The 24,410-nt window shown below is 38.7% G+C and overlaps 2 protein-coding genes and 1 long non-coding RNA gene across 9 annotated transcripts; 2 read left to right on the top strand and 1 right to left on the bottom strand.

Moving 5' to 3' along the window:
• The first annotated feature begins 249 nt into the window (after window positions 1-249).
• On the top strand, window positions 250-12,517 carry LOC113684650 (uncharacterized). 2 transcript variants are annotated; one of them, XM_089213371.1, is made up of 11 exons: window positions 250-489; window positions 1,450-1,601; window positions 1,723-1,799; window positions 2,062-2,170; window positions 2,758-2,786; window positions 3,645-3,722; window positions 4,138-4,225; window positions 5,087-5,178; window positions 5,333-5,418; window positions 6,270-6,373; window positions 6,891-12,517. In XM_089213371.1, the coding sequence occupies exons 1-11, from the start codon at window positions 387-389 to the stop codon at window positions 8,097-8,099; spliced, it is 2,127 nt and encodes a 708-aa protein (XP_089069497.1). In that variant the 5' UTR covers window positions 250-386; the 3' UTR covers window positions 8,100-12,517. The 2 variants fall into 2 exon arrangements, with proteins under 2 accessions (XP_089069497.1, XP_089069496.1); XM_089213370.1 differs by having other exon boundaries at window positions 5,333-5,430.
• A 591-nt stretch (window positions 12,518-13,108) lies between these two features.
• On the bottom strand, window positions 13,109-20,613 carry LOC149042018 (uncharacterized). Of its 6 annotated transcripts, none has more exons than XR_016188716.1 (4): window positions 20,364-20,613; window positions 18,821-20,272; window positions 17,938-18,061; window positions 13,109-14,025 (listed from the first exon to the last, which is right to left on the bottom strand). XR_016188716.1 is itself a non-coding variant. In XM_089213377.1 (3 exons), the coding sequence occupies exons 2-3, from the start codon at window positions 20,217-20,219 to the stop codon at window positions 13,655-13,657; spliced, it is 405 nt and encodes a 134-aa protein (XP_089069503.1). In that variant the 5' UTR covers window positions 20,220-20,272; window positions 20,364-20,531; the 3' UTR covers window positions 13,109-13,654. The 6 variants fall into 6 exon arrangements, 1 of the variants encoding a protein (XP_089069503.1); XR_016188715.1 differs by having other exon boundaries at window positions 20,186-20,272; window positions 20,364-20,604; XR_016188714.1 differs by lacking the exon at window positions 17,938-18,061 and adding an exon at window positions 14,299-14,637 and having other exon boundaries at window positions 20,186-20,272; window positions 20,364-20,567.
• A 96-nt stretch (window positions 20,614-20,709) lies between these two features.
• LOC149042017 (uncharacterized) lies at window positions 20,710-24,384 on the top strand. The gene is made up of 3 exons (XR_016188727.1): window positions 20,710-21,670; window positions 22,056-23,664; window positions 23,756-24,384. It is a non-coding gene; the product is annotated as an uncharacterized LOC149042017 (long non-coding RNA).
• Window positions 24,385-24,410: the final 26 nt, after the last annotated feature.

The raw sequence follows: 24,410 nt of genomic DNA, 5'->3' as shown, positions 1-24,410 counted from the left end.
GCTTTGATTCTGCATAGAGTTAACAAAATTCTGGAGATAAACAATTTCTCATAAAAATTTTGGTTTTATAATCTTTGTAAACAACTTAACGCAAATTCGTAGGGTAAATTGCGTTGGTCAAAGCCAAACTGAGCAGATATATTTCGTGGTCATTACATTTAAGGATTCCTTCGCACATGGAATCGGACAATAAAAAGAGCGGTAACCGGCTTGATAACAGCAGGGACAGCTGTATAATTACAGAATGTTAGTATAATTCCTCAGCAACTGAGCACACGGGCTTTCTCGAGCAAGCGTTCCCCATATGTGAAGACTGGGGTTGAGGCGGATTGGAGGACATAATTCGCGTTGACCAGCGGTAACTCGTCCAAGAATAACATAACAATATGGCGGACGTTTTGATGAATGGGTTTTGGAACCACAGGGAACTGTATAGCTCGTTGCAGATATGTTCTCAGGAATACATTTGCAAGGAGAGAGTAGATGAAGGTAAATTTTTTAATAACACTTCACCAATGATAAGATCTGCCCCGATAGAGCGTTCAATGCAAACATACAGCGTACACAACCGAATCACCCACATCTCTCCATCTTTCACGTGCCACAATGTTAAGGAACTATCCTTGGTTTAGTCTCCGGGAAATCAGACCTGTGTTTAATTGAGATAAACGACGATTCGTTATTTATAATGAGTACATTAATTACAGAATTTTGGATTATCTTTATCTCGCGCGCACGTGGGATGAATGAAGCTGTTGATCTGGTATTGTCTCACTGTCACATGTACATGTCGCGTGCACGGCATTGAAACAAATATGCAAACAAATAAATGAAAGGAACAACAAAGTTAGGGGTACCTAACGGTAAAACGTGTCCTGTTTGCCTTGTGCCGTGGATGGATCCGGTGATTAATTTCTATTAGGAAATTAAAATGACTCTTGAATGAGGATCATATAGGATTCGTTTTTCCTTAGATCAGAGTACATATAAATACTTCCAAAGGTGTTTTCTCAGAAATAAAAGTTGATCAAAGTTTCCTGAAATTTCCCCTACCAATCACTGTCCAGGTAGGCCACCAGGCTTGTAAAAGAGTTGTGATTGGCCAAATCAAAATAACCAGTATGCAAGTAATGTATAGGTCTCTGGGATTGTTTAAGAACACAAGGCCATTGTACTTGTTGAGCTGATCCATTGATTTAGGAAAAATTGATCCTATCAAGTTATCAAAATGTACACATGCTTATTCACAACATTTGTGTTGTTCTGTGAATTACAGAGTTTGTAGTGAATTGCTGTGGGGTCACCTTTGAATAGGAGTTAAATTAATGAACTTCTTTTCAGCTGCAAGATGTTCTACTGGTACCCCTCTTATGAAATTGCAGTAGTCTTATGAGAGTTAGTATCAAGCTTGTGAAAATATTGATATTTTCTAATTTTTTTTTTTTTTAGATGACATAAAAGACACTATCAGCAATCTGAACTCTCTTGTCTTTAAAGCAAAGCTACCACATCTCTGGTCAGAGGCTGCCATCATTAAGAGAGTTGTTTATAGAAATGGAAACCAGCACAGAAAGCAATTCTATTTTCAAGGATTGAAAAGGGTACTATCATGATTAAATTGAATGTACATATGAGATAAATACTTTCCATTCCTGCAGTTAAGTTTTGTTCCTCAGCTAAACAGAACTTCTTTCACTTTTCTGTATACATTCTTATTTACAGATTGTTAAAAGTCTGAGCAGGCTGCGAGAAACAGAAATTTATAACAAGATGATTGATTTAAGAAACACCTTTCCCAGGTATACAGTCAATCTACAACTTTTAAACAGAATCCTGTAAATTGTTTAAGCCAGCATATGTAGAGTGAAATGCTAAAAAAAACGTTCAGAAACATGCTCTGTTTCCTCATTAAAATAATCTCTCATTACTATTCTCGTCACTTGGATAATGTGTGGATGGATGGTGTATGGAGATGTTACATATTTAAAAAAAACTTGCACAAGTTAGAGGTTTTAATAAGCAGAAAATGCAGGCAAAGTGTGAAGTTCTCTTTTCTTATAGGCTTTCCAAGAATGGGTTTTTTGTTAAACCACCATCAACCCTTCCTTCTTTTGGATCTGTTGTCAGTATTCTTGGTTGTCTTGTTGGAGCAGCTCAGCTTACATTTCAGGTGCCCTTTCTTTTCTGTCTTTTGTTGAAGAACGCCAAATGTGTTTGTAAGCCTCCTGGATATGTAAAGTCCCCTCAAAATGTCTTTCGAAAAAAAAAAGTATGATGAAAAATCCTTCAGCTGACACATTTTTTTCCACCTATAGGGGGCACAGGTGAATAATTATTATCCATATTGATATTAATTCATTGATTTTTTTGGTTTTATCAACTAAGTTGATAAATAAATGAAAAGTGGCCTCTGTTAAGAGATTGTAAAGCTGAAGTTTCCAGCATGAGCCCACACGTTTGCCATGAGGAAGGGCCAATTCCTTAGGAACTCCTTACAGGGGCCACTTCACACTATCAACTCATTTTATATGCCCAAATTGTGTTGCTAACCCCCTCCCCCCCCCCCCCCCCACTAACCCAGCCCTACAGGTTGTTTAGAAACCTACCCCCTTTATCCCATTGTTTACTCACAGTTATCATATGAATCACTGATTTTGTGGCTCTGACAACCAGCTCTGGCTAAATTGTTTGACTGGCCAAAATATTAGTTATTGTTAGAGTAATTGTTTTAATTTTTTGTTGTTGAATTTTCCATAGATATTGTCTTTATGCCAACAGACATTTCTGTATCCTTTCTTCCACTACTTTATTAGATAGTAGAACTTTATGAAATCCTTTTACAACAAGAACTCATTTATGATGAATGATAATGACTGGTCTGCCTGAATTGTTGTTGGTGCTTTTGTTGTTGTTTGATGAAAGTAAAGTTGGATTTATGTGTTTAACATGGTACACTAAAGAATGCTTTGTGACTTGGATTTGTTAGCACATTTGTACCTTAAACAGTCACAGATTCAGTGTAGGTTCTGGATATAGATTGTCAGGAATATCTGTAAAATGTACGAACATGTATGTTGACCCTTTCAAGTGACTGACATCTTATTTCTCCTCACTCCCCTGAATTGCACATTAAGGTCACAATGATAATAGAAATGTTTGCCACCTACAGAAGCTCTTGATTGTTAAACAAATTCTCCTTGAGGAATATGAAGAATATGCAAACTGATGTTTGTGTTTAGAGTGTTAAAAAAATGATAAAAGTGAAGGTAGTAGGAAAGTGTTTAACCCTTTAACTCCTAAGATCTTGACTGTCAATTCTCTCTTCTTGCTGCTACTCAATTCCTTGCAAACTAGTTACAAGAATTTGTTGTAAGATCAAGATAAAAACTTCTTCTTGATGTGTGAGTATTCTCATCAACTGTTTGCTAGAAAACATATGGATATTATAGGGAGAAGTTACATGTTGGTCACTTCTGGGAGTTAAAGGGTTGAATGGTCCGCTCCAGAATCAAGAAATATGGGGAGTTGTGGAAGGAAGTACAGTGTGCTAAGAGCAATGCCAAAAGAGAACATTGTTAAACTTACACTTTGTGTAAAGAGGGGGGTGATGGAATCCATAAGATCCAACCCTTAACTGTTGTTAGGTATTCTTGCGCGGAGTTGACCAAAGGCTTTTTTGTAACTTTCCACTTGACGTGTGTTTCAAGTTTAAGTAGGGTGTGGTGAGTATCCATTTGTCTTGATCGCAAGAAGGTACTAATAGCATTGTTTACAGTATTGCAATTCGCATTTTTACAAAATCCCTAGGTGCATTTTTTCCTCGATTGATTTTAGGTCAAGGTAAACATTCTGAAAAAAAAGTTATTTTTCTGTCATTTGGCGCAAAGGTTTTTGATAAAGAGGTCTAAGAGCAGACAACAGAGGCAAGAAATGGCGAGAAGTTAAACACATATTTTATTACAACTTAAATATATATTTGTTACAACTTAAACAGTGTAAGCAAAGCAAAAGTATCCTTGCGCTTAGGAGACATTTTGTGGGTCCGTTTAAGGATACGGGGAAATATATGCTAGGTCCGCATTAGAGTAGCTGTAGAAGCGTTTGTAAATCTGTCTGATTTCTGATCTCTCCTTTTAGGGTCTTTTTAAAAGATTTTATGCACTCCCTATCACAGTGTTACGACGTTCTGTTCCCATGGATTAGTCTCTTAGAAAATACGAAGACGGTGAGAATTAGAACGTGGGAAGTGGCCCACCACATTGGTACTAGATTTTACCCTCAGACTGTCAAAGTGAAAGGCAACTTGAAATAGTAGATGTTTCCATTTTTCTGCACGAGACGAATCTGAATGTCGAGGACTAATGCTCTTAACACCTGTTTCTTGAAATTAGCGGTAAATTTACGAGCCTGAAGCCATATTTAAATCACTATTTAAGGGAATAATAGTGGGTGTCTCAGCTAAGAAAAAGCACTGGCTTTTGTGTTTTTATTGCATGTTTAAGTCTCAAGCCTATCAATATCTCGATCTTGAATGCAAACAGGTTTCTTAAAAATCGCCCTTTCGTGCCTGTAAAGTTACTAAGACTTTCGAGAAAACATTCACTTGAGTACGAAAAATCTCGTAGCTGCAGAAATCTCCCAATTCTTCACTTTTCTGATTTACCTCTTCTAAGTGATTGGCTGAAGGGCTGTAGTTGTTCTCCCTCGACAAATTTCATAAAAGTAAGGCGAGTGAAGATAGATCAGTAGAAGAGATCAGACTGCATTTTATGAGAGAATCTCAAAATAATTTTAACTATATCTTGTACTTATTGGAGACTACCATTAGTCCTACCTTTTTGGTGGATTCCATCGCGCGAGTCGAAAGAAATGTAACCAAAAAGAAAAAAATTGATGCTAGGACGCTGCGCTGAACTCTGGGAGTGAGTACTTTTCGTGCGCTTCACTCCCAGAGTTCAGCACGGCGCGATAACATCACTTTTTTTTTCGCTAATCTTTTTTTTTTTACTTATTCTATAGAATTAGCTAAGAGGGAGGGATTATTCGTGGTCTATACTGAAAAAGGCATGAAACTTTTCATTGTCAGGAAGAAAGTCCTGAGGCAAAAGATCTTCCGAACAGTCTCAAAATATGGCTTCACCCATTGGAAGGTGAACGCTCCAATCAAAAGCTGAACAGGTGCAGTTGCTGTTGTTGTATTTAGTGCATTTTTTTTTCTTTAAGATATAGAAAGGTAAAAACTAAATGATACGTCCACAGGTGGTAACCATTCGGCCAAATAGAGTTTGCAAATACATGACTTTTTTCTGTTTGTTTTCCTGTTCCCGTACAGCACATCTAGGACTCCACCTGCGAAGTCGTCAACACCTGGAGCTTTGGATAAACTGTTTGGATCAACACCAAGAGGTTATCTTCAAGGTAACAGTTACGGTGAGTCTCAGGAAACTATGAACAATCACGATATAATTCAAGACGTACGGGGAAGCTTCAAATCCGGAGCTAGTTACCATTTCTGTTTGCTGTTTAGTTTTCTCGCGCCTGATTGGCACTTTCCCTGGAACAAAATAACATTCTGCCGTTCATGGTTTTCTGAGTTCTACAGTCCGGTCAAAGAGTCCAACTAACCGTCGTCGTTACTGAACATTTTCTTACAAATTAGGTTTTTAAAAAAAAGGTAAGGTTAAGTCTATACACAAGCCAAGTGGTTCGTAAGATGCCAGAGTTCATTGCGGCCTTCGTGTAATGAAGCGACTAAGAGTATTACTATCCTTTCCCCCCCCCCCCCCCCTTGGATAGGATGTTAGTCCATCGCAGGTTCCCCACACCCCTCCCTTCCCCTCACCTTGCTGTTAGGCTTCCCGAAAATTTTCTGTTACTCATCTATACTCTTGGTTGGAGAGAGACACTATGTCTTTTTCAAGAACACAACATAAGACAGTGACCCGGTTAGGTCTCGAACTCAGACCTCCACTGCTCTAACTATTGGACCTCCATGTTTTCAATATAGACTAGGTAAAAGAACTGTAAAAGTTCTATAATGAAGATGACACCTTACTGCTGATAAGTTTTTCTATTCTCTGTATAATGTATTGAAACTGTGGGGAGAAGTTGCTTGTTAATCATTATTGCAAATTAAAGTGTTATGAAACAAATTGGTTTTTGAGCGTCCAGTTCACTGCACGACGCTCTCTTCTTTCATAGTTTTTATACGCTTCAGCTGAAAGATTTATTTTCTGAAGAAAAGTTAACCTATGTACAATTTCCTTTAGACTCTTCATCCAGGATCTCCGAAACAATTGTCGATTCGTTGACAAAATCGCCAGTTGACATTGGGGAGTCGTACGTTCCTGACGAAATCACCAAATCACTGAAGGTATAGTTCAGTACATGCATCGGTTGCAAATGAGCTTTGGTAGCTGGCAGACCAGTTAAAACTCTGTTGAATGTGTCGTAGTACCCCTTTTATTTTCTTTTGCTCGGAGGTCTTTTCGATGGCGAATTCAGTTTTGAAGAGCTTTGCAGTGCTTATCGGGTTCAGCTATCCTTTCCTTGCGCGTTAGGCCGCGAATGGCGTTTAATGTAAGGGGCACCATACACACAAACAATTCTTTATGTAGGAGAGTGGGGCATATTGAATTGAAGGAGGTTAACTCTCAGTTAACGTAAAATTCTCTAGTTTGACGGTTATTTTGTGAGTGCACGGTGTGCGTGCGTGTTTCTTTTCTCTTTTTTTACTTTTTCTTTCTTTCTTTTTTTTTTTCGTTTGCCTTTTTGACTCAGTTGAGACCCCCTTTTGTTAATCGCTTGATCTTGTAAATGAAGTCATTTCAAAGCGGTGAAAAATCGAGAGTAAGTTCTGATTCACTCCAATATATTTTAAATTCCATTAGCAACGAAACGCGTCAACGATAGATGAGGATTTCCAGCCTAAAAGAAAATTATTTAGTGAAAATCCTGAAGAGCTGAAAAGGGAATCGACAGCAAAGTTAGGCTCTAAGAAGGAAGGAGCAGAGATGATAGCCAGTGAGGTTTCCAATAAACGAACAAGGATCAAAGAGAAGTTAAAAAGGCCTCTTCAAAGAGCCGGGCTTCGAAGATGCTCATATTCAAAGACGTGTTTATTTGGAAATAAAACTTGGAAACAAGCCGTAGAGAGGGCGAAGCGAAGGAAGTTAGCGAAACGTGGTCGGAAGGCTACGGGGAACGTGACAGGATCAAGCACAGGTGCGGCAGGAGGGAATGAAGGAAGGAAAATAACGAAACAAGAGAGAAAGAGTGGAAAAGATGACACAAGTTTAAAAGTGGATATTACAAAAGAACACAGCAAGGATGGAACTGTTAAAGAGGCGAAAATGAAAGCAAAAACGGTGGGGAAACGGAGACATCGAAGGAAAATCAAGAGCCACATGGAGGGGTCAAGCAAAGGGGTCTCAAGGGAAAAAGATGGAAATAAAATGAAAAAGCGACAGAAACATAGTGGAAAAGATGGCACAATTTTAAAAGCGGAGACCACAAAGGAACACAGCAAGGACGGAACTGTTAACGAGGCGAAAACGAAAACGTTGAGGAAACGGAGACAGGGAAGCAAAATCAAGGATGGCACTCTTGCGAAAAAAAGAAGAAAAGAAGCTTACAATGATGGAGGAATAGAATTATTAAACCGAAGAAGGAAAAGGAAAATAGCTGCAAGGCAAGATGCAGTTCAAAAGATTACAAGGAAAGGCGAAAAAAGTCGCGATGAAATGGGAAAGAAAGGGAAACAGAAAAAAATTGGCGAAGATGAATTTGCTATGGAGAAGCCAAGAATTCAAGGCCATAATATAGACTCGAAAGGAGTGGAAGAGACGCTGAACCTCGGAACAAGCTATCACGCAACAGAGCCGGGAGAGAACAACAACAACAACAAAACCTACGGTAGAAATAAAACACTTACACTGGAAAAAAGTAAGAGAAAAACTGGAAAACACGACACAAAACAAGAGATGGAGACCAAACAAAATGCGATACTTGAAGGGAGAAAACGCAGAAGAAAAGGAACAGCAGAACATGCAGATTATATGAATGACATTGACCAGATTTTTAGCGTTTTGAGTGATTAAATAATCGACGCTTTTTGGCCCAACAAAATTCGTTTGCTTTATGTACGGCAATGTTGAGTAAAATGGGGCTTTTCATAGCATCATCAGAGGGACAAAAACTGCTCATGTGTAGCAGGTGTTCAGAAAACAAGATGCGAGAAGGGTGCAGGTGTGTTTGACCGGAAAAAGGAATCAGCGAAAAAAATTATAATGATTTTGCGCAGCGCGAACTCCGAGAAATGAGACCAATGCTTTTGACTTACACTTCGGACTAACAGGGCGAAAGAAGCTGCTCGTAGTCAGTGGTTAATTCGTCCTTAAGCCATATTTTTATCTGTCGATCCTATAGACATCTTTCTTTTCTATGCGCACGGCAGGCTATTTGTTTTCGTTTTCAAAAGCATGAGGGTACTGGTAGTCATGCGAAGGAATGGGGCGAGAAAGAAGCAAAAGTATGTCTCTGCGTGATTCGGCAGCTCCACATATTCCACAAGAATAAGAAAAGAAACTTTCACAGCCAAAAAGCTCGGGTTCTTTGTAACGTCTGATTCTAGTGACGTAATTTTGAGTTTACCTTCGTCGTTGTTTTGAGCCAGAGCCGCAACTAGTAGCAAAACAATGAATAACATTGTCAGAAACAAAACAGTTTCGAGGGCCGCTTGAGAAATGGGTGCTTTAACCAAACAATTGTGCCACAAGATCATTTAAGAACCAGCGAGACCCAAAATAAGCGCTACGGACGTTCGGAGATTCAAAAAGAAATCTCGTTTTCGTAACCCACTAAATATTCATGATAGACCGTTAAAATCGCCGTCAAATTGCAGGTTTGGAAGAACGCCATAGAAAGGCACAGAACTTGGGAGATATTGCTAGAGATCTTTTCTGATTACTGAAACCATTCCACGATTCTGTGGCATCTAAGGAAGTACTTATGACTTGGCCAACACACTGAGCGTACTTAACATAGAAAACATGATTTACGAAATGACTCGACTGACTGATTATGACACGACTGGTAACCAAGTGTCGCAAGATCGTAATGCTGTCAAAAGACTTTCACCTGGAGATTTCTAACTTTCAAGACCCGAAAAGCTGTTAGTTGGCAACGAAATTTTGAGTAACAAACGGATAAAAATATTTTATCCTCACTGTTCCTCACACTTCGTCATAGGTTCGCTCGCCTGTAAGGCGCAAAATAAATGACGCCAAAATATGCCGTTTGCCACGCAGGGCATCAAACGTCAGACAAGAGTAAACTAAATGGAAAGGTCAATTTACGCTGGGCGCTTATATCCCGTGCAAAATTTTAATGGAAGACAATGGAACAACTAGTGGTACGCAAAAGTTCCAAATGAGTGAAACATTTTGTGCATCAATCAATTGAAATCCTGGCCTCTCTGCCCCTGGGAGGCGCTGAGGTTTACGTGACTGATGGATTAACGAGGTGAAATGAAACAAAGGAAGGAAGAGGGAAAACTTAAGACTTTCTGAACACAAAGCTTATTGAATTACCGTTCGCTGTTGATTTTAAATAATATTTTAAAATTCATCACAATAATTGCTAACATTTGTCGTTAATTTTCAAATTACTCGATGCGTGACACCTCGTCTAGTTGGCTTTCAACATTCGCACATACGCGAACTTGAAATCGTTCACAACAGTAGCAGTATTAGTAGAACGATTCCGTGATCCAAGGAGGATACTGCATGTGGATGCAGCTACTTATTTTAAAAAACTGCAGCAACAACAACAACAACAACAAAAAACACAAAACAAAACAAAACAATATAAGTGGAATAAACTTAGGGTAAAACGTTCAAATGACATTCATAGCAGGTTGACCGGTTTGTGGATTGTGTTCAACAGCGCCTAATAAGATTTTGATGAGTATGAAATTTACCTTTTGGTGTTTTTAAGTTAGCACGAGTATTTAATCTTGATTAATCATATATATAAAGCATTGATTGTTTTTGATCAGAAAAACCACCTATTTCAAAAGTCCCATATGTTTGCTGAAAAATACTAACCCGACCTCCTGACACATACTAGTGTTGCCTTCCTGTATAATTTGGACGAAATATCCGCACACTCACACCAATACCTTGTTTTCAGGCAATATTCAGATTTTTGGACGCACGCAATAACTTTGTTAAAAGCGATTAAGAACTCTGTCTTGCTCTCAGGGTTTCCTATAATCTTAATTTTCCTCCCATTGGTCCATCGACTAATTACTGAAGAATATTTTTATTCTGATTGGTTGAATAACTCTCTCAGTTCTCACACTATCATTAGAGCAAAAGTCAAGCGCGTATCGCAAAAGAACTCATTAATAGTTGTCTGCTCACGCAGCAAGTAAACCTCCGACTGTCGCGGAAAATAATACCAATCAGGTGAACTTAGAAATCATGAGTTTGACACATTTCCTTCTCCTAGCAGTCCTTGATTTTGTAGGAGTTTACTTTAACATGCGGATGCTAACATACTGCTTCAAAGACAAAACGAAATACAAGTTTCTTCAAAACTGTAGAGGATTGTCCATTTTCCAGTGTGCTTGCCAGTTTGTGATTGTGATCACGGGAGCAGTTGATTCGTGGCGGATTTTCAACGATCGTAGTTACAATCCAGGACAACCGTGTGATGTTGTCAAACTGTTTTCGATTTCTTTCACGTTCGTTCAGGCCTGCAACTTGACAGCGATTCTGTGCATTGATTCTGAACATCCACTGGTCACATTTCGACACCAAGACAGATGTTCAAAACTGAAAATAGCAGCAGCAGTGACTCTTGGGTTGATTGGTTCCTCAATGATTTGGTGGTTTAGTTGTTTTCCTCATTATTATATTTCAGTAACGGTATTCATCACCGTCCGATTTATTTTCATTGCTTTGTTCATCATTCTGTTGTTGGCTGCGGGTTTCAAATATCTCAAAGACGACTTCGAGGACACTACTTCAAAAGTTTTGATAGACTGCGAGGTGCTGTGGAACATTTGCAAGGAAAACAAACGGCCCACTTTATTTATAGCTACGTTACTTCTGTGCTTGGTGATGGTTCTCAGCGGCTTTCTTCTCGATCGAGAAAAACATGCATTGATGGTCACAAATTCTGAAATTATTTACGATTTCATCATGAGGTTTGTTGTGGGAATTATTTTGCCTGTTACATTCAGTGACTTAATTGAACAGTCCAGCTTTGACGATGAAGAGGCTGTGGAAACCATGATTGTTTAAAGGAACTCCTTCGGCTAACTGAGAGGGAGTCGCGAACTGTTTGGGACTGGGGGGATCTAGTTTTATCTTTTTATTTTCAAATCATAACTCGGTTCTTAGTTTTATTTTTCCCGCACGCGATCAACGAAAACAATGATATTGTGATATTTTAAAGCATTCAAAAGTATAATAGAAGCACCAGTGGTCTGATACCATAAGTATTGAATGGCACGCAAATTAATACTCTAGTCAGCAACTTATCTTTGTCACGCAATCCAGTTCTGCTACTCCTCAAAGCTTTAAAGAATCTAACTTCATTAAAGTAATTTGATATTATCAACTGAGTTGATAAAGTAAATTGGCCGCCGTGAAGATTTTCAAAGCTGACGCTTCGCGTGATTCGCTCTGACAAAGGGCTAATGCTTGAAATGTTAGCTTTGAAACTTCAGTTACGGTGGCCAATAACAACAAATTACCTTGATACTCTCCCAACGACGCAGCACCACAGTTTCTTTAGAAACTCAACCCCTTTATTCATTCGCCTTCATTAAAGATCTGATGAATACAGAAAGATTAAAGAAAAAGTTTTGATAAAAATGAAGACAACACTAAATTTTTTCATGAAGCTTTTGAGACGCATTTTAAAGTATTTAGTGACATATCAATATATTTCTTCGCTTCTACGAAAAGAAAAGGTCATTGTAACAAGTGTTTATACATGTCACCAATACCACAAAACAAAGGACTTTGACGGCGCACATTGTATAAAAGAATGGTTTATTACATCGTTCCGACTCACTTTTTCGTATTAAGCGTTTTTGAAAAGTCCCACGTCATTCAAAAGAGTAGTCTTTATTTTATGCGTCTTTCAGACTTCCGGATGCAAGCAACAACAGTTCACAATTAAGCGAAAATATACAAATTTTAACCTTTAGTCTTAGAAACAATTAACGATAAAAAAAAACTTTTTCTGGGTATTACAATGGAAAGATATTAACCGTTAGCCTTAAATTAACCGAAAATTAACTGTTAGCCGCAAAAACGAAGACCCCTTTAAACACCAACTGGCTTGTTAGTCTTTGTTTTGCCTTCACTTGAAACAGTTCAGCAGAATTTTTACTTTCACGAAGGTTCCTGCCAAATGGAAGTTCAAGATTCTTGCGAAGGACAGATAAGTAAAACATGATTTGTAAATTTCATGTGAATAAAGATCTCCTACCTAACTTTGCTTTTTAATGGTTGTAATTGATGTCGCGTCTCAAATGGCTCACCACTTGGAAAGTAAATCTCAGAATTAAAATATATATTTTTCTTTTTGTATAGAAAAATGTGACTTCAGGAATCGTCTTGAGCGTTTGAACTAGTGATATCTGCGACATGGGACTGGAATGCCTTTCTGTTAATAATGTTCAGCATATTATCCTTCACTTCCTACCCGCTTCGGAAGATTTTTTCTCTTTCGACTGATCCTTGTGTGCTACTGCTACTCAGCTCACGTTTTTCCCGCGAAAAGGAAAAGGAAACGATTGTTACGGAAGCCTAAGAGAGTATTGAAATATATTATGACGAATTACGAATTTGCAACAGGCAATATTATAAAGAAAAAATCAATCAATATTCTTATCAAAGAAAGAGAAAGACTGAAACGACATTCACAGACTTATCACGTGGTTCTGCAGAGTGATATATCTTAGAAGTCGTTTAAACGCGTGGTATCACGGAATATTTTTAAGAGTTGTACCGTATTACTTTTGACGAGCCCGTAAGGTGAGTCAAAATATAAACAACGAGTAAATATACTCAGCAATACCACACACATAAACGATTGATGAGCTAGTTATTTATTATCCAACTCTTGATTTTATGCGCATTTCTAACAAGGGGGGATTAATAGCAACTGTGCAATATCGTACGATATTTGTTCTCGACTCGCTCTTTTTTTATACACTACTTAGTACAGTTGGACAATAATAACAATATTAGTCACCGTGGATCTAACAACATTGGCAACAATATTTTCAAAGAAATTCTAAACTTAGCACTATTAGTATTACAAATCGACGATTTCCCTTTTTATAATCTAATTACCCAGATGTTAGCCCAAATGATATCTTCACTCAAATTTCTACTTTCCAAAAACTATCGAATATAGTGTCTCTGACGTCAACCCTATCGACACTCTTTGAGGAAATAGAAGTAACGAAGAATATCATGACATAGTGAGAGTCAATGAAATGTAAATAAGAGGCCGTGTGTTTCTTTACTTTCCAAAAAAAGAAAAACTCCTAAATAAAGATCGAGTGAATCTATCTGGCTATTAAGCGATGGTCTACTTCAGTTTCTGTAACTAATGGCGAAGTTACCTTTTAAATTGATGCAGGCACAATTGATATGGTGGCTTTGTCTTTCTTTCCGGCATAGTTTGAATCAATCAAATCATACAGGGTTACCGGTAAAACTGTTCCCACACAGAATTTTATAATCAGTAGATAAACAATTCCGTCGAACGACGTTTCTCTTTTCAAATCCCGATCCCACAAAGCTGTTTCGAAACGAGCGCGGGCCACTTCGCTGAAAATCAGCACCAAACATACCGTAAACAAAACGATGAAGAATAAGGACTTCTTGCTTTCTTTCCAGGCTTTCCACGACCATGACGAAAAACGCGACTTCGTCGAGGCGTCTGATTTTAATGAGGTGACTTCCTTGTTGTATTCAGCATCGTTTTTATCCAAGGCTACGGAAAGCAGGTAGAAGATAAGAAACATGGTTAAAATCAATTCAACTTCTACGACGGCTTGAGAAATAGACGTTTGTGAGAAGCAACTGTGCCATAAGAAAATTGCGGAACCGATGAATCCCAGAAGAAGCACCGCGTAAACCAAAAGGTAACAAAATGATCTCCGTTTTTCGTGTCCTACGGGATGTTCATGGTACACTGTTATGATTGCCGTCAGGTTACAAGTTTGGAAAAACATCATTGAAAGGGAAAGAACTCTTAAAACATTACAGGACTCTGTAGGTTGAATGAGGAAACCTTTCCACTACTCTGCGGTATCTGCGCCAAGAATTGAAACTTGGCAAGCGGCCTGAAGACTTGCTAATATCCGGCACTTTTGAATAAACTTCTGCTTTGTTTTGTCTTTAAAGCAGCTTAGTAATAGACGTCCGTTGAAAAAGACTGCGGCTACATCCAGAATGGATATCAAAAGAAAAGGTGACAGGGCTAAGGACATGATGCGAGAGCAACGTCTTCCTCTCCTCAGTACGTGGCTGAAATAAACTGTATTGGCTTGTTCCTTGAGAGCACACTCCTATCTTAACAGCATCGAGGAGGGCCAGGAGAGATCTGTACAAATATGATAAATGAGCGGTTACCTGATCATTATGCTAGGTTATATTGCGCTCCTGATTTGCGTATCAAGAAAAGCTGGTCAAATTCAAAGACAATGCCCTTTGTTTAGTATCTCAAATATCCATAAAAGGATATCTTGAAACAATAGCTTTAGAGCCAAACAATGGCTTATTAATTCACGAGGGAAATTCAAACTCGCTGCCATTACAATAGCGAAATTCACGAGGTAAATTCAAACATAGCCGATTACTGCACGAGCGCGAAATTTGAATATTTAGCGGAAGCGCGTGTATGTCAAATCTTACCCTGGGGAGGAGTAAGGAGTTACTTTTTGTTCAAGGTCACTTGCTACTCAGGGAGGGTTGGTCAAGACACAGAATGTCGCAACTGAGAGACTGACAAAGTGTGATGAAACCAAATGAAATTTGTGTGAATGGTCACGAATGAAACTTGTTTGAATTAAACTCATTCCGTGAAAACTGAAAAAATCGCATCACCATCGCAAGCAAAAAAATCGCACGTGTAACCGCGGCTTTAGAACAGGGTCTTGGTTTGCGTTTGTTGCTCACTGATATTGACGAAGTTTTTCCATCCTCTGGAAAAAAGAACAAACAAAAAACAAAAACCGAGATGAACTTGAATCCTTTGAGAGATGAGTGACTGAACGCCGCTGAAGATTTTATGTACCGTGAAGATGGCATCTGATTTTCCAGACGGCAAGATTTGTGAGACAAGATAAGAAGTCTATTGTCTTTTCACTCTCCTAATCTCAAACGACATTTTCCACCGACGATCTTTATTACATTACGGCTTATTCTCGAATACATGTCGGAACATAAGGATGCTCGTTACTCGCATTTATCCCCATCGATATCGACACCCTGGTTTCAGCAATGAAGAATTTTGAAAGGAAACCCAAAAAGAAACCATCTAATGACAACGCAAATTCTTTGTTAAATGCCGCGCACGCCGCCAGAGTTTTCACTGGAAGACTAAAGTAGAACGACAACCCGCAAATATCACTAATTTTTTTAGTCCAGCCATTTAACTCGGCGTTACTCTTAATTCCTAAGAAGTATTTTCCCAAACGCTAATTCTTTCTTCTATTTTGTTTTACGTTACGACTAAAACTAGATAGTTTTAAAACTATCACCTCTTTGTTAAAAGCCGCGCGCACCGCCAGTGTTTTCACTGCAAGACTAAATTAGAACATTAACCTTTAAAGATCATTTTAAATACAACCACTTAAGTTGAGCGTTTTTTAATTCCTAAGTGGTATTTTCCCCAGCACAAAATTTTCTTCTTCTTTCTTTACGTTACGAGAGTGAAAGCGTGATAGTATTAAGACTAGCGCTTAAGACTAGCGCTTCTTTGATAAGAGAAACAAAACTCTTGACCAAGTGAAACCATCGATAAAAGCTTCATCGTTTTGCGGCGTTGTGCTGCGCGCTATTATCAACTGATCCAAAGTACAGTATAAAGAATTCAGCATTTCCAGGTATCTTGTTTGGGGTTAATAACATGAATAGTGAATTGTTGCTTTTTTTCCTCTCGTCCTCTTGCCGAGTATAGTTCGTGAATGTTGTTAACAACAAAGCATCCTTATTGTGTTAATAAATTTATAATCAACTGGTTCGCTGATGAAAAAATTATACTGAGAGACCAAGCATAGTGAAGGGCATTTTCTCCCTTGGGTACCCCTGTGTGAACAGCACGCTTATGAGCAACTTTTCCAACCCCTCTCCCCAAGTGCCGCTAATTTGACACGCCGACAATTTTGCGACGATTTGAAATTCATCTTCGTCGAGTCTCGGCACAATTTCCTCAGCGCAACAAACAACAAAAGGCTTTTGTTTGAACTTGTGAAGTCGAATTTAACCCACAACAATGGCCCATTTCTTGATACGGTCGAAAACGAACGTATAAATAGGTTGCGGGGTCTTGAAATTCACGACACTTCATGAAAAGTGTGAGCTGCCATGGTCTTAACCTTTTACCTCGCATGAGTGACCAATGTTGAGAAATTTACTTTAACACTCGTTGTCTTGTCGTCTCTTTCTATATTCCTTATTACTGTACTAGTTACTATAACGGGGACTAGCTCTGATCTCTCAAGGAAAGTGGGGGTCAACGCTTATAAAGGTGACACTTACGGAGCTGTCAATCTCTAGCCTTCGTCATACTTTTACACTTAAATAGCGAGTCACGTTGGGCCACGCAGAACGGAGTTCGCATACTAAGTATATACCTTCGTGATGTTGACGCTTTAGGAAATGTCTTTTTTTATTTCTACGCGCTAGTCGTATAAGTTATCTAATTACAAATTCAGTGCGGAAGATGAAAAGTACTACATGTTTACAGCTCAAGTCACCTCTAAGAAAAAGAGGTGTCACACGAGTTAAATTAAAAGCTGAAAACTATTTTCCTGATCGGGAATTCTACATGGATTTAGTCTAAAAACGAGAGTATTAAATGGATAAAAGTATAAAGGAGAGATAATTCCAGGAAATTCCTATACGGGATCAATTTTTATAGGGTAGAGTCATTTTCTTTGTAATTAATCATTATGAAAATATACCGATATCTAGCCGCAAACCGCAGTTTACGCAAAAACATCTGTCTCTATGTCAAATTCACGATCGTAATAAGGAAAAGGTAACCAAACTCTACCTGTAAGGTAAGACCGCCAAAAGGGATAAGAAATGACCAACTAGCCTATTACAATGTTTACTGAATGGCTTATGCAAATACCGTGACAAATGACCGTTCGAAAACTGCACTCAAATGAGATAAAAAACGCGAATTAGCAATTTTTTCAGAACAATTCAGCAAATTAATTTCGCATGCAAAAGCACGATGCACGGTTCTAAACAAAAGCTGCTGCCCTGATTAACGAAAAAAATCAGTCTACAAACCACTCTCGCCCCGAGGAATTTGATGAGTTATTCTGATTGAGGTTTTTGGTAAGCGAAAGCCCAAATTTACCGATACAGTCGTGAAAATGGCGCACTTGTGTTATTGATGGTCCTGTTCACTTCATTAATTCAAAGCAAAAATCTGACCAACAAATAAAAGTTTACCTATTCCTATTTCCTTGCCTGCTCTGGCAAAGGGTTAACGCTCAAAATGTGAACTTTAGAAACCCTTTGGCGGCCAAACTGCAGAATACCCGGCCACTTTGCTCCGCGTCACTTACATGTGTCGGGAGGCTTTGAAGATCGAGGCATAACACAATAGACGCTATTCTTATTCAATGATCAGCTCAGATGATAAAACCACATTGTAGGAGTTTACCTGTTGTCGGGGCTAGCACTTTCTTTGGCAGGAACCTTCTGAGAGATGTATGTTCAAAGCGCACACGGCGGCAGTGGTCGGCAAGTGCAACGGTAAAAGTTCCGAACACATTATGAATTCAGTTCTTGGATAGAGAAAACAACGACAAAAACATTACATTGCCATTGGGAAAACAGATTTGTTTAAAAATAGTATGGGGCTGTGCGGAAATTTTACCAGTGCAACTTTTTATCAAAGCCATCAGCGATATTTTTAGCAAGAATGCATAGGCAAATACTGTATTTCCAATTTAGCGATATTCTTCTTGATTGTGTCTGAGCTCAGTTGTGCTTCTGTCAGTCAGCATGTGAAAACCAAATAGTACATGGGCGTCACGCAACGTTGCCCTTCGTGAACGTAACGCGTTGTTCGACAACGATATAATCTTTTCGGTCATCCAAACCAAACCAATTATCATTAACTAACTCATAATCTATTTATCTCCCATCAAAGAAGGCTCGTCATCAAGACTGCAGTTTTACTTTCGACAATTTAATGGCATGAATTGGCATGATTACGAGTCTCCAATACATCGAGTATCTATCACGTCTCCGAGCAGTTCTGTTTTTATACTAACTGGATAGTAACTTTGCTCTTCACTGTTTTCTGCATTTTTTTTTTCTGAAAAACAAGACCGAAGTTTGTAAGGCTTTAGGAAAGAGTGTGAATGAGGGTAATGTAATTCAAAAATACTTATGGGATCACAGGCGGCCCGAGCTCTAGCTGTGAGATGATCATCTTGGCAATAACAGTCATGGCGGAATTATGAAAGTTTGTATGGGAATATTTGCGACCGCTTTAACGAATTAAAAAATGCGTCAAATTCTCAATAAAAATAGTTTACCTTACTTCCACAGCGTATCACTTGTTATCTGACCGCTTACTTTGATGAAAAGAACCCCTTTTAGCGAGTTGTCCCTTTCGAGGTTTTCCACGTACATAAGAAAGGCCTTCTTATGTACGTTGTATCCTTGACACTTCTAAGAAACAACTCTATCAGATTCTTCAAAGCTCGTCTTGAGAAGGTCACATGCCCAAAAATCCTAAGTTACAACGCAAGGGCGAACATCGCGATCGATGAAGGTTTTTCAATCAGATATCAGTCTGAGCTCGATCCGAAAGAAAGCAGAACGTGACCCTATTGGAGCGCTGGTGAAATTTCACCACAGCCGCATCAAGAGACTTACAACAAAGTTAAAGAAACTAGAGTAAGCAAAAACTAGAGAGGTACATGTAACAGAAATTTCAAAGAACGTAGAATCAGAGGACATAGTGTAGGCGCAAAAATTTGTATTATTATGTTTTTGTTGTTTTTTCATAGTTTGGTGTTAAGTGTTTTGTTTCTCGTCTTCATAAGTGTCCTTTGTCAGTTGCCAGTTTTGTAATTGTTATATTTATTTGCATATTGTACATATTCCGTTCGCGCGTAATTTATTTGGCTAGTTGTCTAGTTTGCGTAACATATCGGCGCATATCGTGCATTGGGTTTCATTTTTTCGTCTTTTGGTTTGGTCACATTCGTGTTGTAAGTGTCCTTGTTTATTTCGCTTTGCCGTTTTCCAGTACTTTCACTCATACGTTGTAAATTGTTTTATGCTAAATCGCGTGTTTGTAATTTTGTTATTTTCAGTTACCGTGTTCAACAATGTGTCATGTCAAGTTTATTAAGAGAGTGTCTCTACGGTAAGAGCGGTCCGGTCGATTTTGCTTGAGACACGGATTTCGCTCGTTTCTCGTGTGTTGTAAGACATTCGTGTACCTATACTAAAACCACAATCAGTTTGATCGGATCTCTTTATTTTTCAGAGTTTTACGGAAATTAAATTTCACTCGAGCGAAGGCTTGTCGTGACACTTTTCAAGACTTTAATTTCATACAACTTTGGAGGACAATTTACAAAAAACTACGGAACTCAGCAAAAAACAAATACCACAGCCATGTATATTAACTCTATCTTATCTATCGAGGCGACTTTCGTAAACATCACGTGTCAATCAAGGAAACAGGAAGACTTGAATGACACCTTATCGGTTCGCCTAAATCAAACACGCCAAAACCGATCAAATTCAAGGTAAATTTTTGAAAAAGTGAGGCGTTCTTCACTGATCCAACTAACATAGCTAGGAAGTAGGTGCCATAGAAAAGATAACTACAGAAAAAAACTTTGCGGCCCGACCTTTACGAGAACTTTATAACTCCGTGAACTTACCTAATTTTCGGCAATCTCCAAGTTTGGCCGCCATTTTGAGGGACTTGTCAACATGAAGCGTAACCGATATAAATCAAGCAGGTAAATCTAAAACCGTCAGAAATATATAAGAAAGTAATTCAAATGAACTTTACTTTCAATTCAAGCAGCAAAATTTAAAATTGTTCGTTAAACTTACAATCCTTATGCGACCATTTCTTTCAAAAATTCAAACACTACAACTAGTGTTCGAATTCCCCTCGCCGATTCCACCGCAAGAAATAACCTGTGCCACCCAAGCTTCGACTCGAACATGAAGTACGAATCAAGTAACATAACTGCTTCATCTTTGCGGCCATATCGCGCTGGTATTTTGATTTTCCGATCGACAAGAACGGTGATCAGGAATCGATCGGTTTGTTTACCTGGTAAACGTGACCGCTGACCAGCCGCTGAGTGCAAACAGCATAGCGCGGGGTGGGGTGGTTGGCGGGCATATCGCCATAAGATATTCGAATGCATGCTCAAAAAGCTCTAGGACTATCAGTCTGAACAGTGAAGGCATGCTTTGTGGTACAGACAACTTTTATTCTCATAACTTTCTCCTCTAAATTAGAACTGGTATTAATTAATAACTGGTATTAATTAATAGAGTTATCAATATATTTTTAACCGGGTACCCGTATAACCTTTTTGCTTTTTTGTCATCCGTGGTATAAAATAAAATGTCTTTTCCACCAGAACCTTTTATTTATGCCCCATTGCACGGAATGCACACTATACTTAGAATGTTTGCTCTAAGTAATTTTTTCTGTTCCCAAGAATGTATGCAAAGTGATAGAGATTTGATTCATTCCGCTGACACGTTCTTTTAAGTTATGGCGCGTGCAGGTTTTTTCTATCAAAAGTCGCGCGTGCAACACACCGGAATTGAAAATTCGTCGTAAAATTGCACGAACCTTAGAATGAATTTAGGCAACTTTGACTTCTGGCGAGATTAAGAGGATGGTTCAAAGGACCCCTTGAGATTTTTTCAGGACTGTAACTGAGATTTGTTAATAACTATGATAATCGTCATCATTAGCGGACGGTGCTTTTTGCCCATTGTTGTCATCATTATCGTTATCACGCCGGAAGAAGTATAAAGCCGGCATGTCGCCTTACCTAGCTACACAGAAAATTGTTCTCTCTTTTGCTCCTCTTGGATCCTGGAAACTGTTACTATTAAGACGATCAACAAGAAAGCCTTTATAATTATAGAAACTTTTGATTAACAGAATGTAGGAAAAAATCGGTGGGGAGAGTTTTTCGCGTATCTTATAATCTGAACGATAGTTTTAAATAAAACAAATAGAAATTCATTCAATTTACCTTAGTTGTCTCGTGTTTAAAAGTGGCGCTTCTGGGGACCGTAGATTCTTCTCTGATTCTTCTTGTCTCAGCCAAGACTCACTATCATCAACTTTTTTCTTGTGCTTCTTACGGCATGGGACACAGAGAGCTGAGGTAAGCGATTGCAAATTTCTCAGTTAAAGTAAAGCCCAGTAGCATCCATCAGGAATTAAAAACCGACATGCACTGTTTACTTTTATTATTCTCAATCAAATAAGGGGTGTTTTGGTCTGCAAATTTAATCATATCGGTTAATGAGAATCATACAAACTGAGGAAAACTGACCGCAAATAATTGTGAACCGTACGCATGAGTAAGTAGATTGCGTTGTCAGGTGATTTGATCTTCTAAAAAAACAATATTGATTATCAACCGAGCAACTTTGTACATATTTCCATCTGTGATGAAAAGCACTTACACATAGATCTATTTTTTTTTCAACGTGATGTGTACTTAAGTACCCTTCATCTAATAAAGAATTTCTTCTCTTTTCGAGCAGATATGTCACGTGACAAAAATAGATAACAGAAAATGTTACTGAAGACCACCTGATTCAACTGGAAGAATAACTCCAAACAGCTTTTGAACGTCCTGAGACATATGCAAGGTAATTACATCTCTGCCTTGGATACGCTTCCTGACACTATCTTGATCAGGATACTGACGTGTTACCTTTGCACTTCTCCAAAACTTCCCCAGAGTGTAGCGATGCCTATAGCAAATCCACATTTTTTTGTTTATCCTCCTGAGCGAGGTGAAATAGGCCAATCCTTGCCAAGATTAGCTCATTTTCCCTTAAAAACCTCTTTAGACAGGTGGCAGCTTATCAAATGATGAGGTTTAGAGCAGCTTTAAACCCAGTATGAAAGGAAGTGCAGAGTTGCAGCTATTTACTTTTACTTATTCAGGATTTTTCATTTTTTTTCATCTTTTCCACCTGCTTTTTAACCAGCAAGAGGCAAAACTAAAACAAATCATGATTAAAAAAATCCCTTTTCTACACTTCAGGAAGGTTGGGTGCGTTAACTTTGAGTTTTCATGGCTCCTTGTAAAACCTTTGTTCTGATCAGTTCATGATCAGCATTCAGACACTCGTACCAAACCACTTAAGCCACACGATGAACCAAAGTTTTTTCCATCTTTGCTATTCAAAAAGCAGTCCTGAGACATAATAAACGTCTCGCTTGTGAACGAATTTTTCCTGTACTTGTAATTGTTTCCAACGCGATACAAGTTCGGCAGATCTAAAGGAACTCATTATAATTTTGTACATTCGATACGATTTCAATTTCCGCATCAAAGGAGAAGCCTACTGTAATTCGTGAGTGGTCAGTGGTTACGCTCGTGAGGTAAAGAATGGGTTTGTGACTTTCTCACTCAATTGAAAGACTCGCGTCACTCTTATGAAATGGTTGAACGGAATACAGACTTCGAGCAGTCTCTTATTTTTCTTAAAGATAGTGAGGTCACGCGTATCCTGTGAGCATGGTGAATCCGCGAGGCGCGAGACTTGTATCTCGCGTCTTCGCCGCTCCACGCTCTCAGAGTTGAACAAAGACAAGACACATTATTTCCGGTGAGGTTCAAGAGGTTCAATGGTTATCTCGATTATCTAAACACATTTATTTACGTGGTAAAGATTTGTTTTTAAATCTATGAACTGATGCCAGTCCTATTTGGAACGAAATGTATTTAAGGAGAAAGTTATGAGAATAAAATAAAAGTTGTCTGTACCACAAAGCATGCCTTCACTGTTCAGACTGATAGTCCTAGAGCTTTTTGAGCATGCATTCGAATATCTTATGGCGATATGCCCGCCAACCACCCCACCCCGCGCTATGCTGTTTGCACTCAGCGGCTGGTCAGCGGTCACGTTTACCAGGTAAACAAACCGATCGATTCCTGATCACCGTTCTTGTCGATCGGAAAATCAAAATACCAGCGCGATATGGCCGCGAAGATGAAGCAGTTATGTTAATTGATTCGTACTTCATGTTCGAGTCGAAGCTTGGGTGGCACAGGTTATTTCTTGCGGTGGAATCGGCGAGGGGAATTCGAACACTAGTTGTAGTGTTTGAATTTTTGAAAGAAATGGTCGCATAAGGATTGTAAGTTTAACGAACAATTTTAAATTTTGCCGCTTGAATTGAAAGTGAAGTTCATTTGAATTGCTTTCTTATATATTTCTGACGGTTTTAGATTTACCTGCTTGATTTATATCGGTTACGCTTCATGTTGACAAGTCCCTCAAAATGGCGGCCAAACTTGGAGATTGCCGAAAATTAGGTAAGTTCACGGAGTTATGAAGTTCTCGTAAAGGTCGGGCCGCAAAGTTTTTTTCTGTAGTTATCTTTTCTATGGCACCTACTTCCTAGCTATGTTAGTTGGATCAGTGAAGAACGCCTCACTTTTTCAAAAATTTACCTTGAATTTGATCGGTTTTGGCGTGTTTGATTTAGGCGAACCGATAAGGTGTCATTCAAGTCTTCCTGTTTCCTTGATTGACACGTGATGTTTACGAAAGTCGCCTCGATAGATAAGATAGAGTTAATATACATGGCTGTGGTATTTGTTTTTTGCTGAGTTCCGTAGTTTTTTGTAAATTGTCCTCCAAAGTTGTATGAAATTAAAGTCTTGAAAAGTGTCACGACAAGCCTTCGCTCGAGTGAAATTTAATTTCCGTAAAACTCTGAAAAATAAAGAGATCCGATCAAACTGATTGTGGTTTTAGTATAGGTACACGAATGTCTTACAACACACGAGAAACGAGCGAAATCCGTGTCTCAAGCAAAATCGACCGGACCGCTCTTACAGAGACACACTCTTAAATTTTCGATGAACGGAAGTTTGTTCT

This window comes from Pocillopora damicornis, chromosome 7 (assembly GCF_964200805.1).
Source record: "Pocillopora damicornis chromosome 7, jaPocDami1.2, whole genome shotgun sequence".
NCBI classification, from domain to species: Eukaryota; Metazoa; Cnidaria; class Anthozoa; order Scleractinia; family Pocilloporidae; genus Pocillopora; species Pocillopora damicornis.
The sequence above is the reverse complement of the archived record's forward strand: the minus strand, read 5'-3'. Positions and strand labels throughout refer to the sequence as shown.

What these genes read in the sequence shown, in the direction of transcription:
- LOC149042018 (XM_089213377.1), bottom strand. Translation starts at nt 20,219, where the DNA reads ATGGCGGCCAAACTTGGAGATTGCCGAAAATTAG. An exon ending in TGGAGATTGCCGAAAATTAG is followed by an intron (nt 14,026 to 20,185) that starts GTAAGTTCACGG and finishes TGCTTTCCGTAG; the next exon opens with CCTTGGATAAAAACGATGCT.
- LOC113684650 (XM_089213370.1), top strand. Translation starts at nt 387, where the DNA reads ATGGCGGACGTTTTGATGAATGGGTTTTGGAACCACAGGGAACTGTAT. An exon ending in TCCAATCAAAAGCTGAACAG is followed by an intron (nt 5,179 to 5,332) that starts GTGCAGTTGCTG and finishes GTTCCCGTACAG; the next exon opens with CACATCTAGGACTCCACCTG. An exon ending in AAATCACCAAATCACTGAAG is followed by an intron (nt 6,374 to 6,890) that starts GTATAGTTCAGT and finishes AAATTCCATTAG; the next exon opens with CAACGAAACGCGTCAACGAT.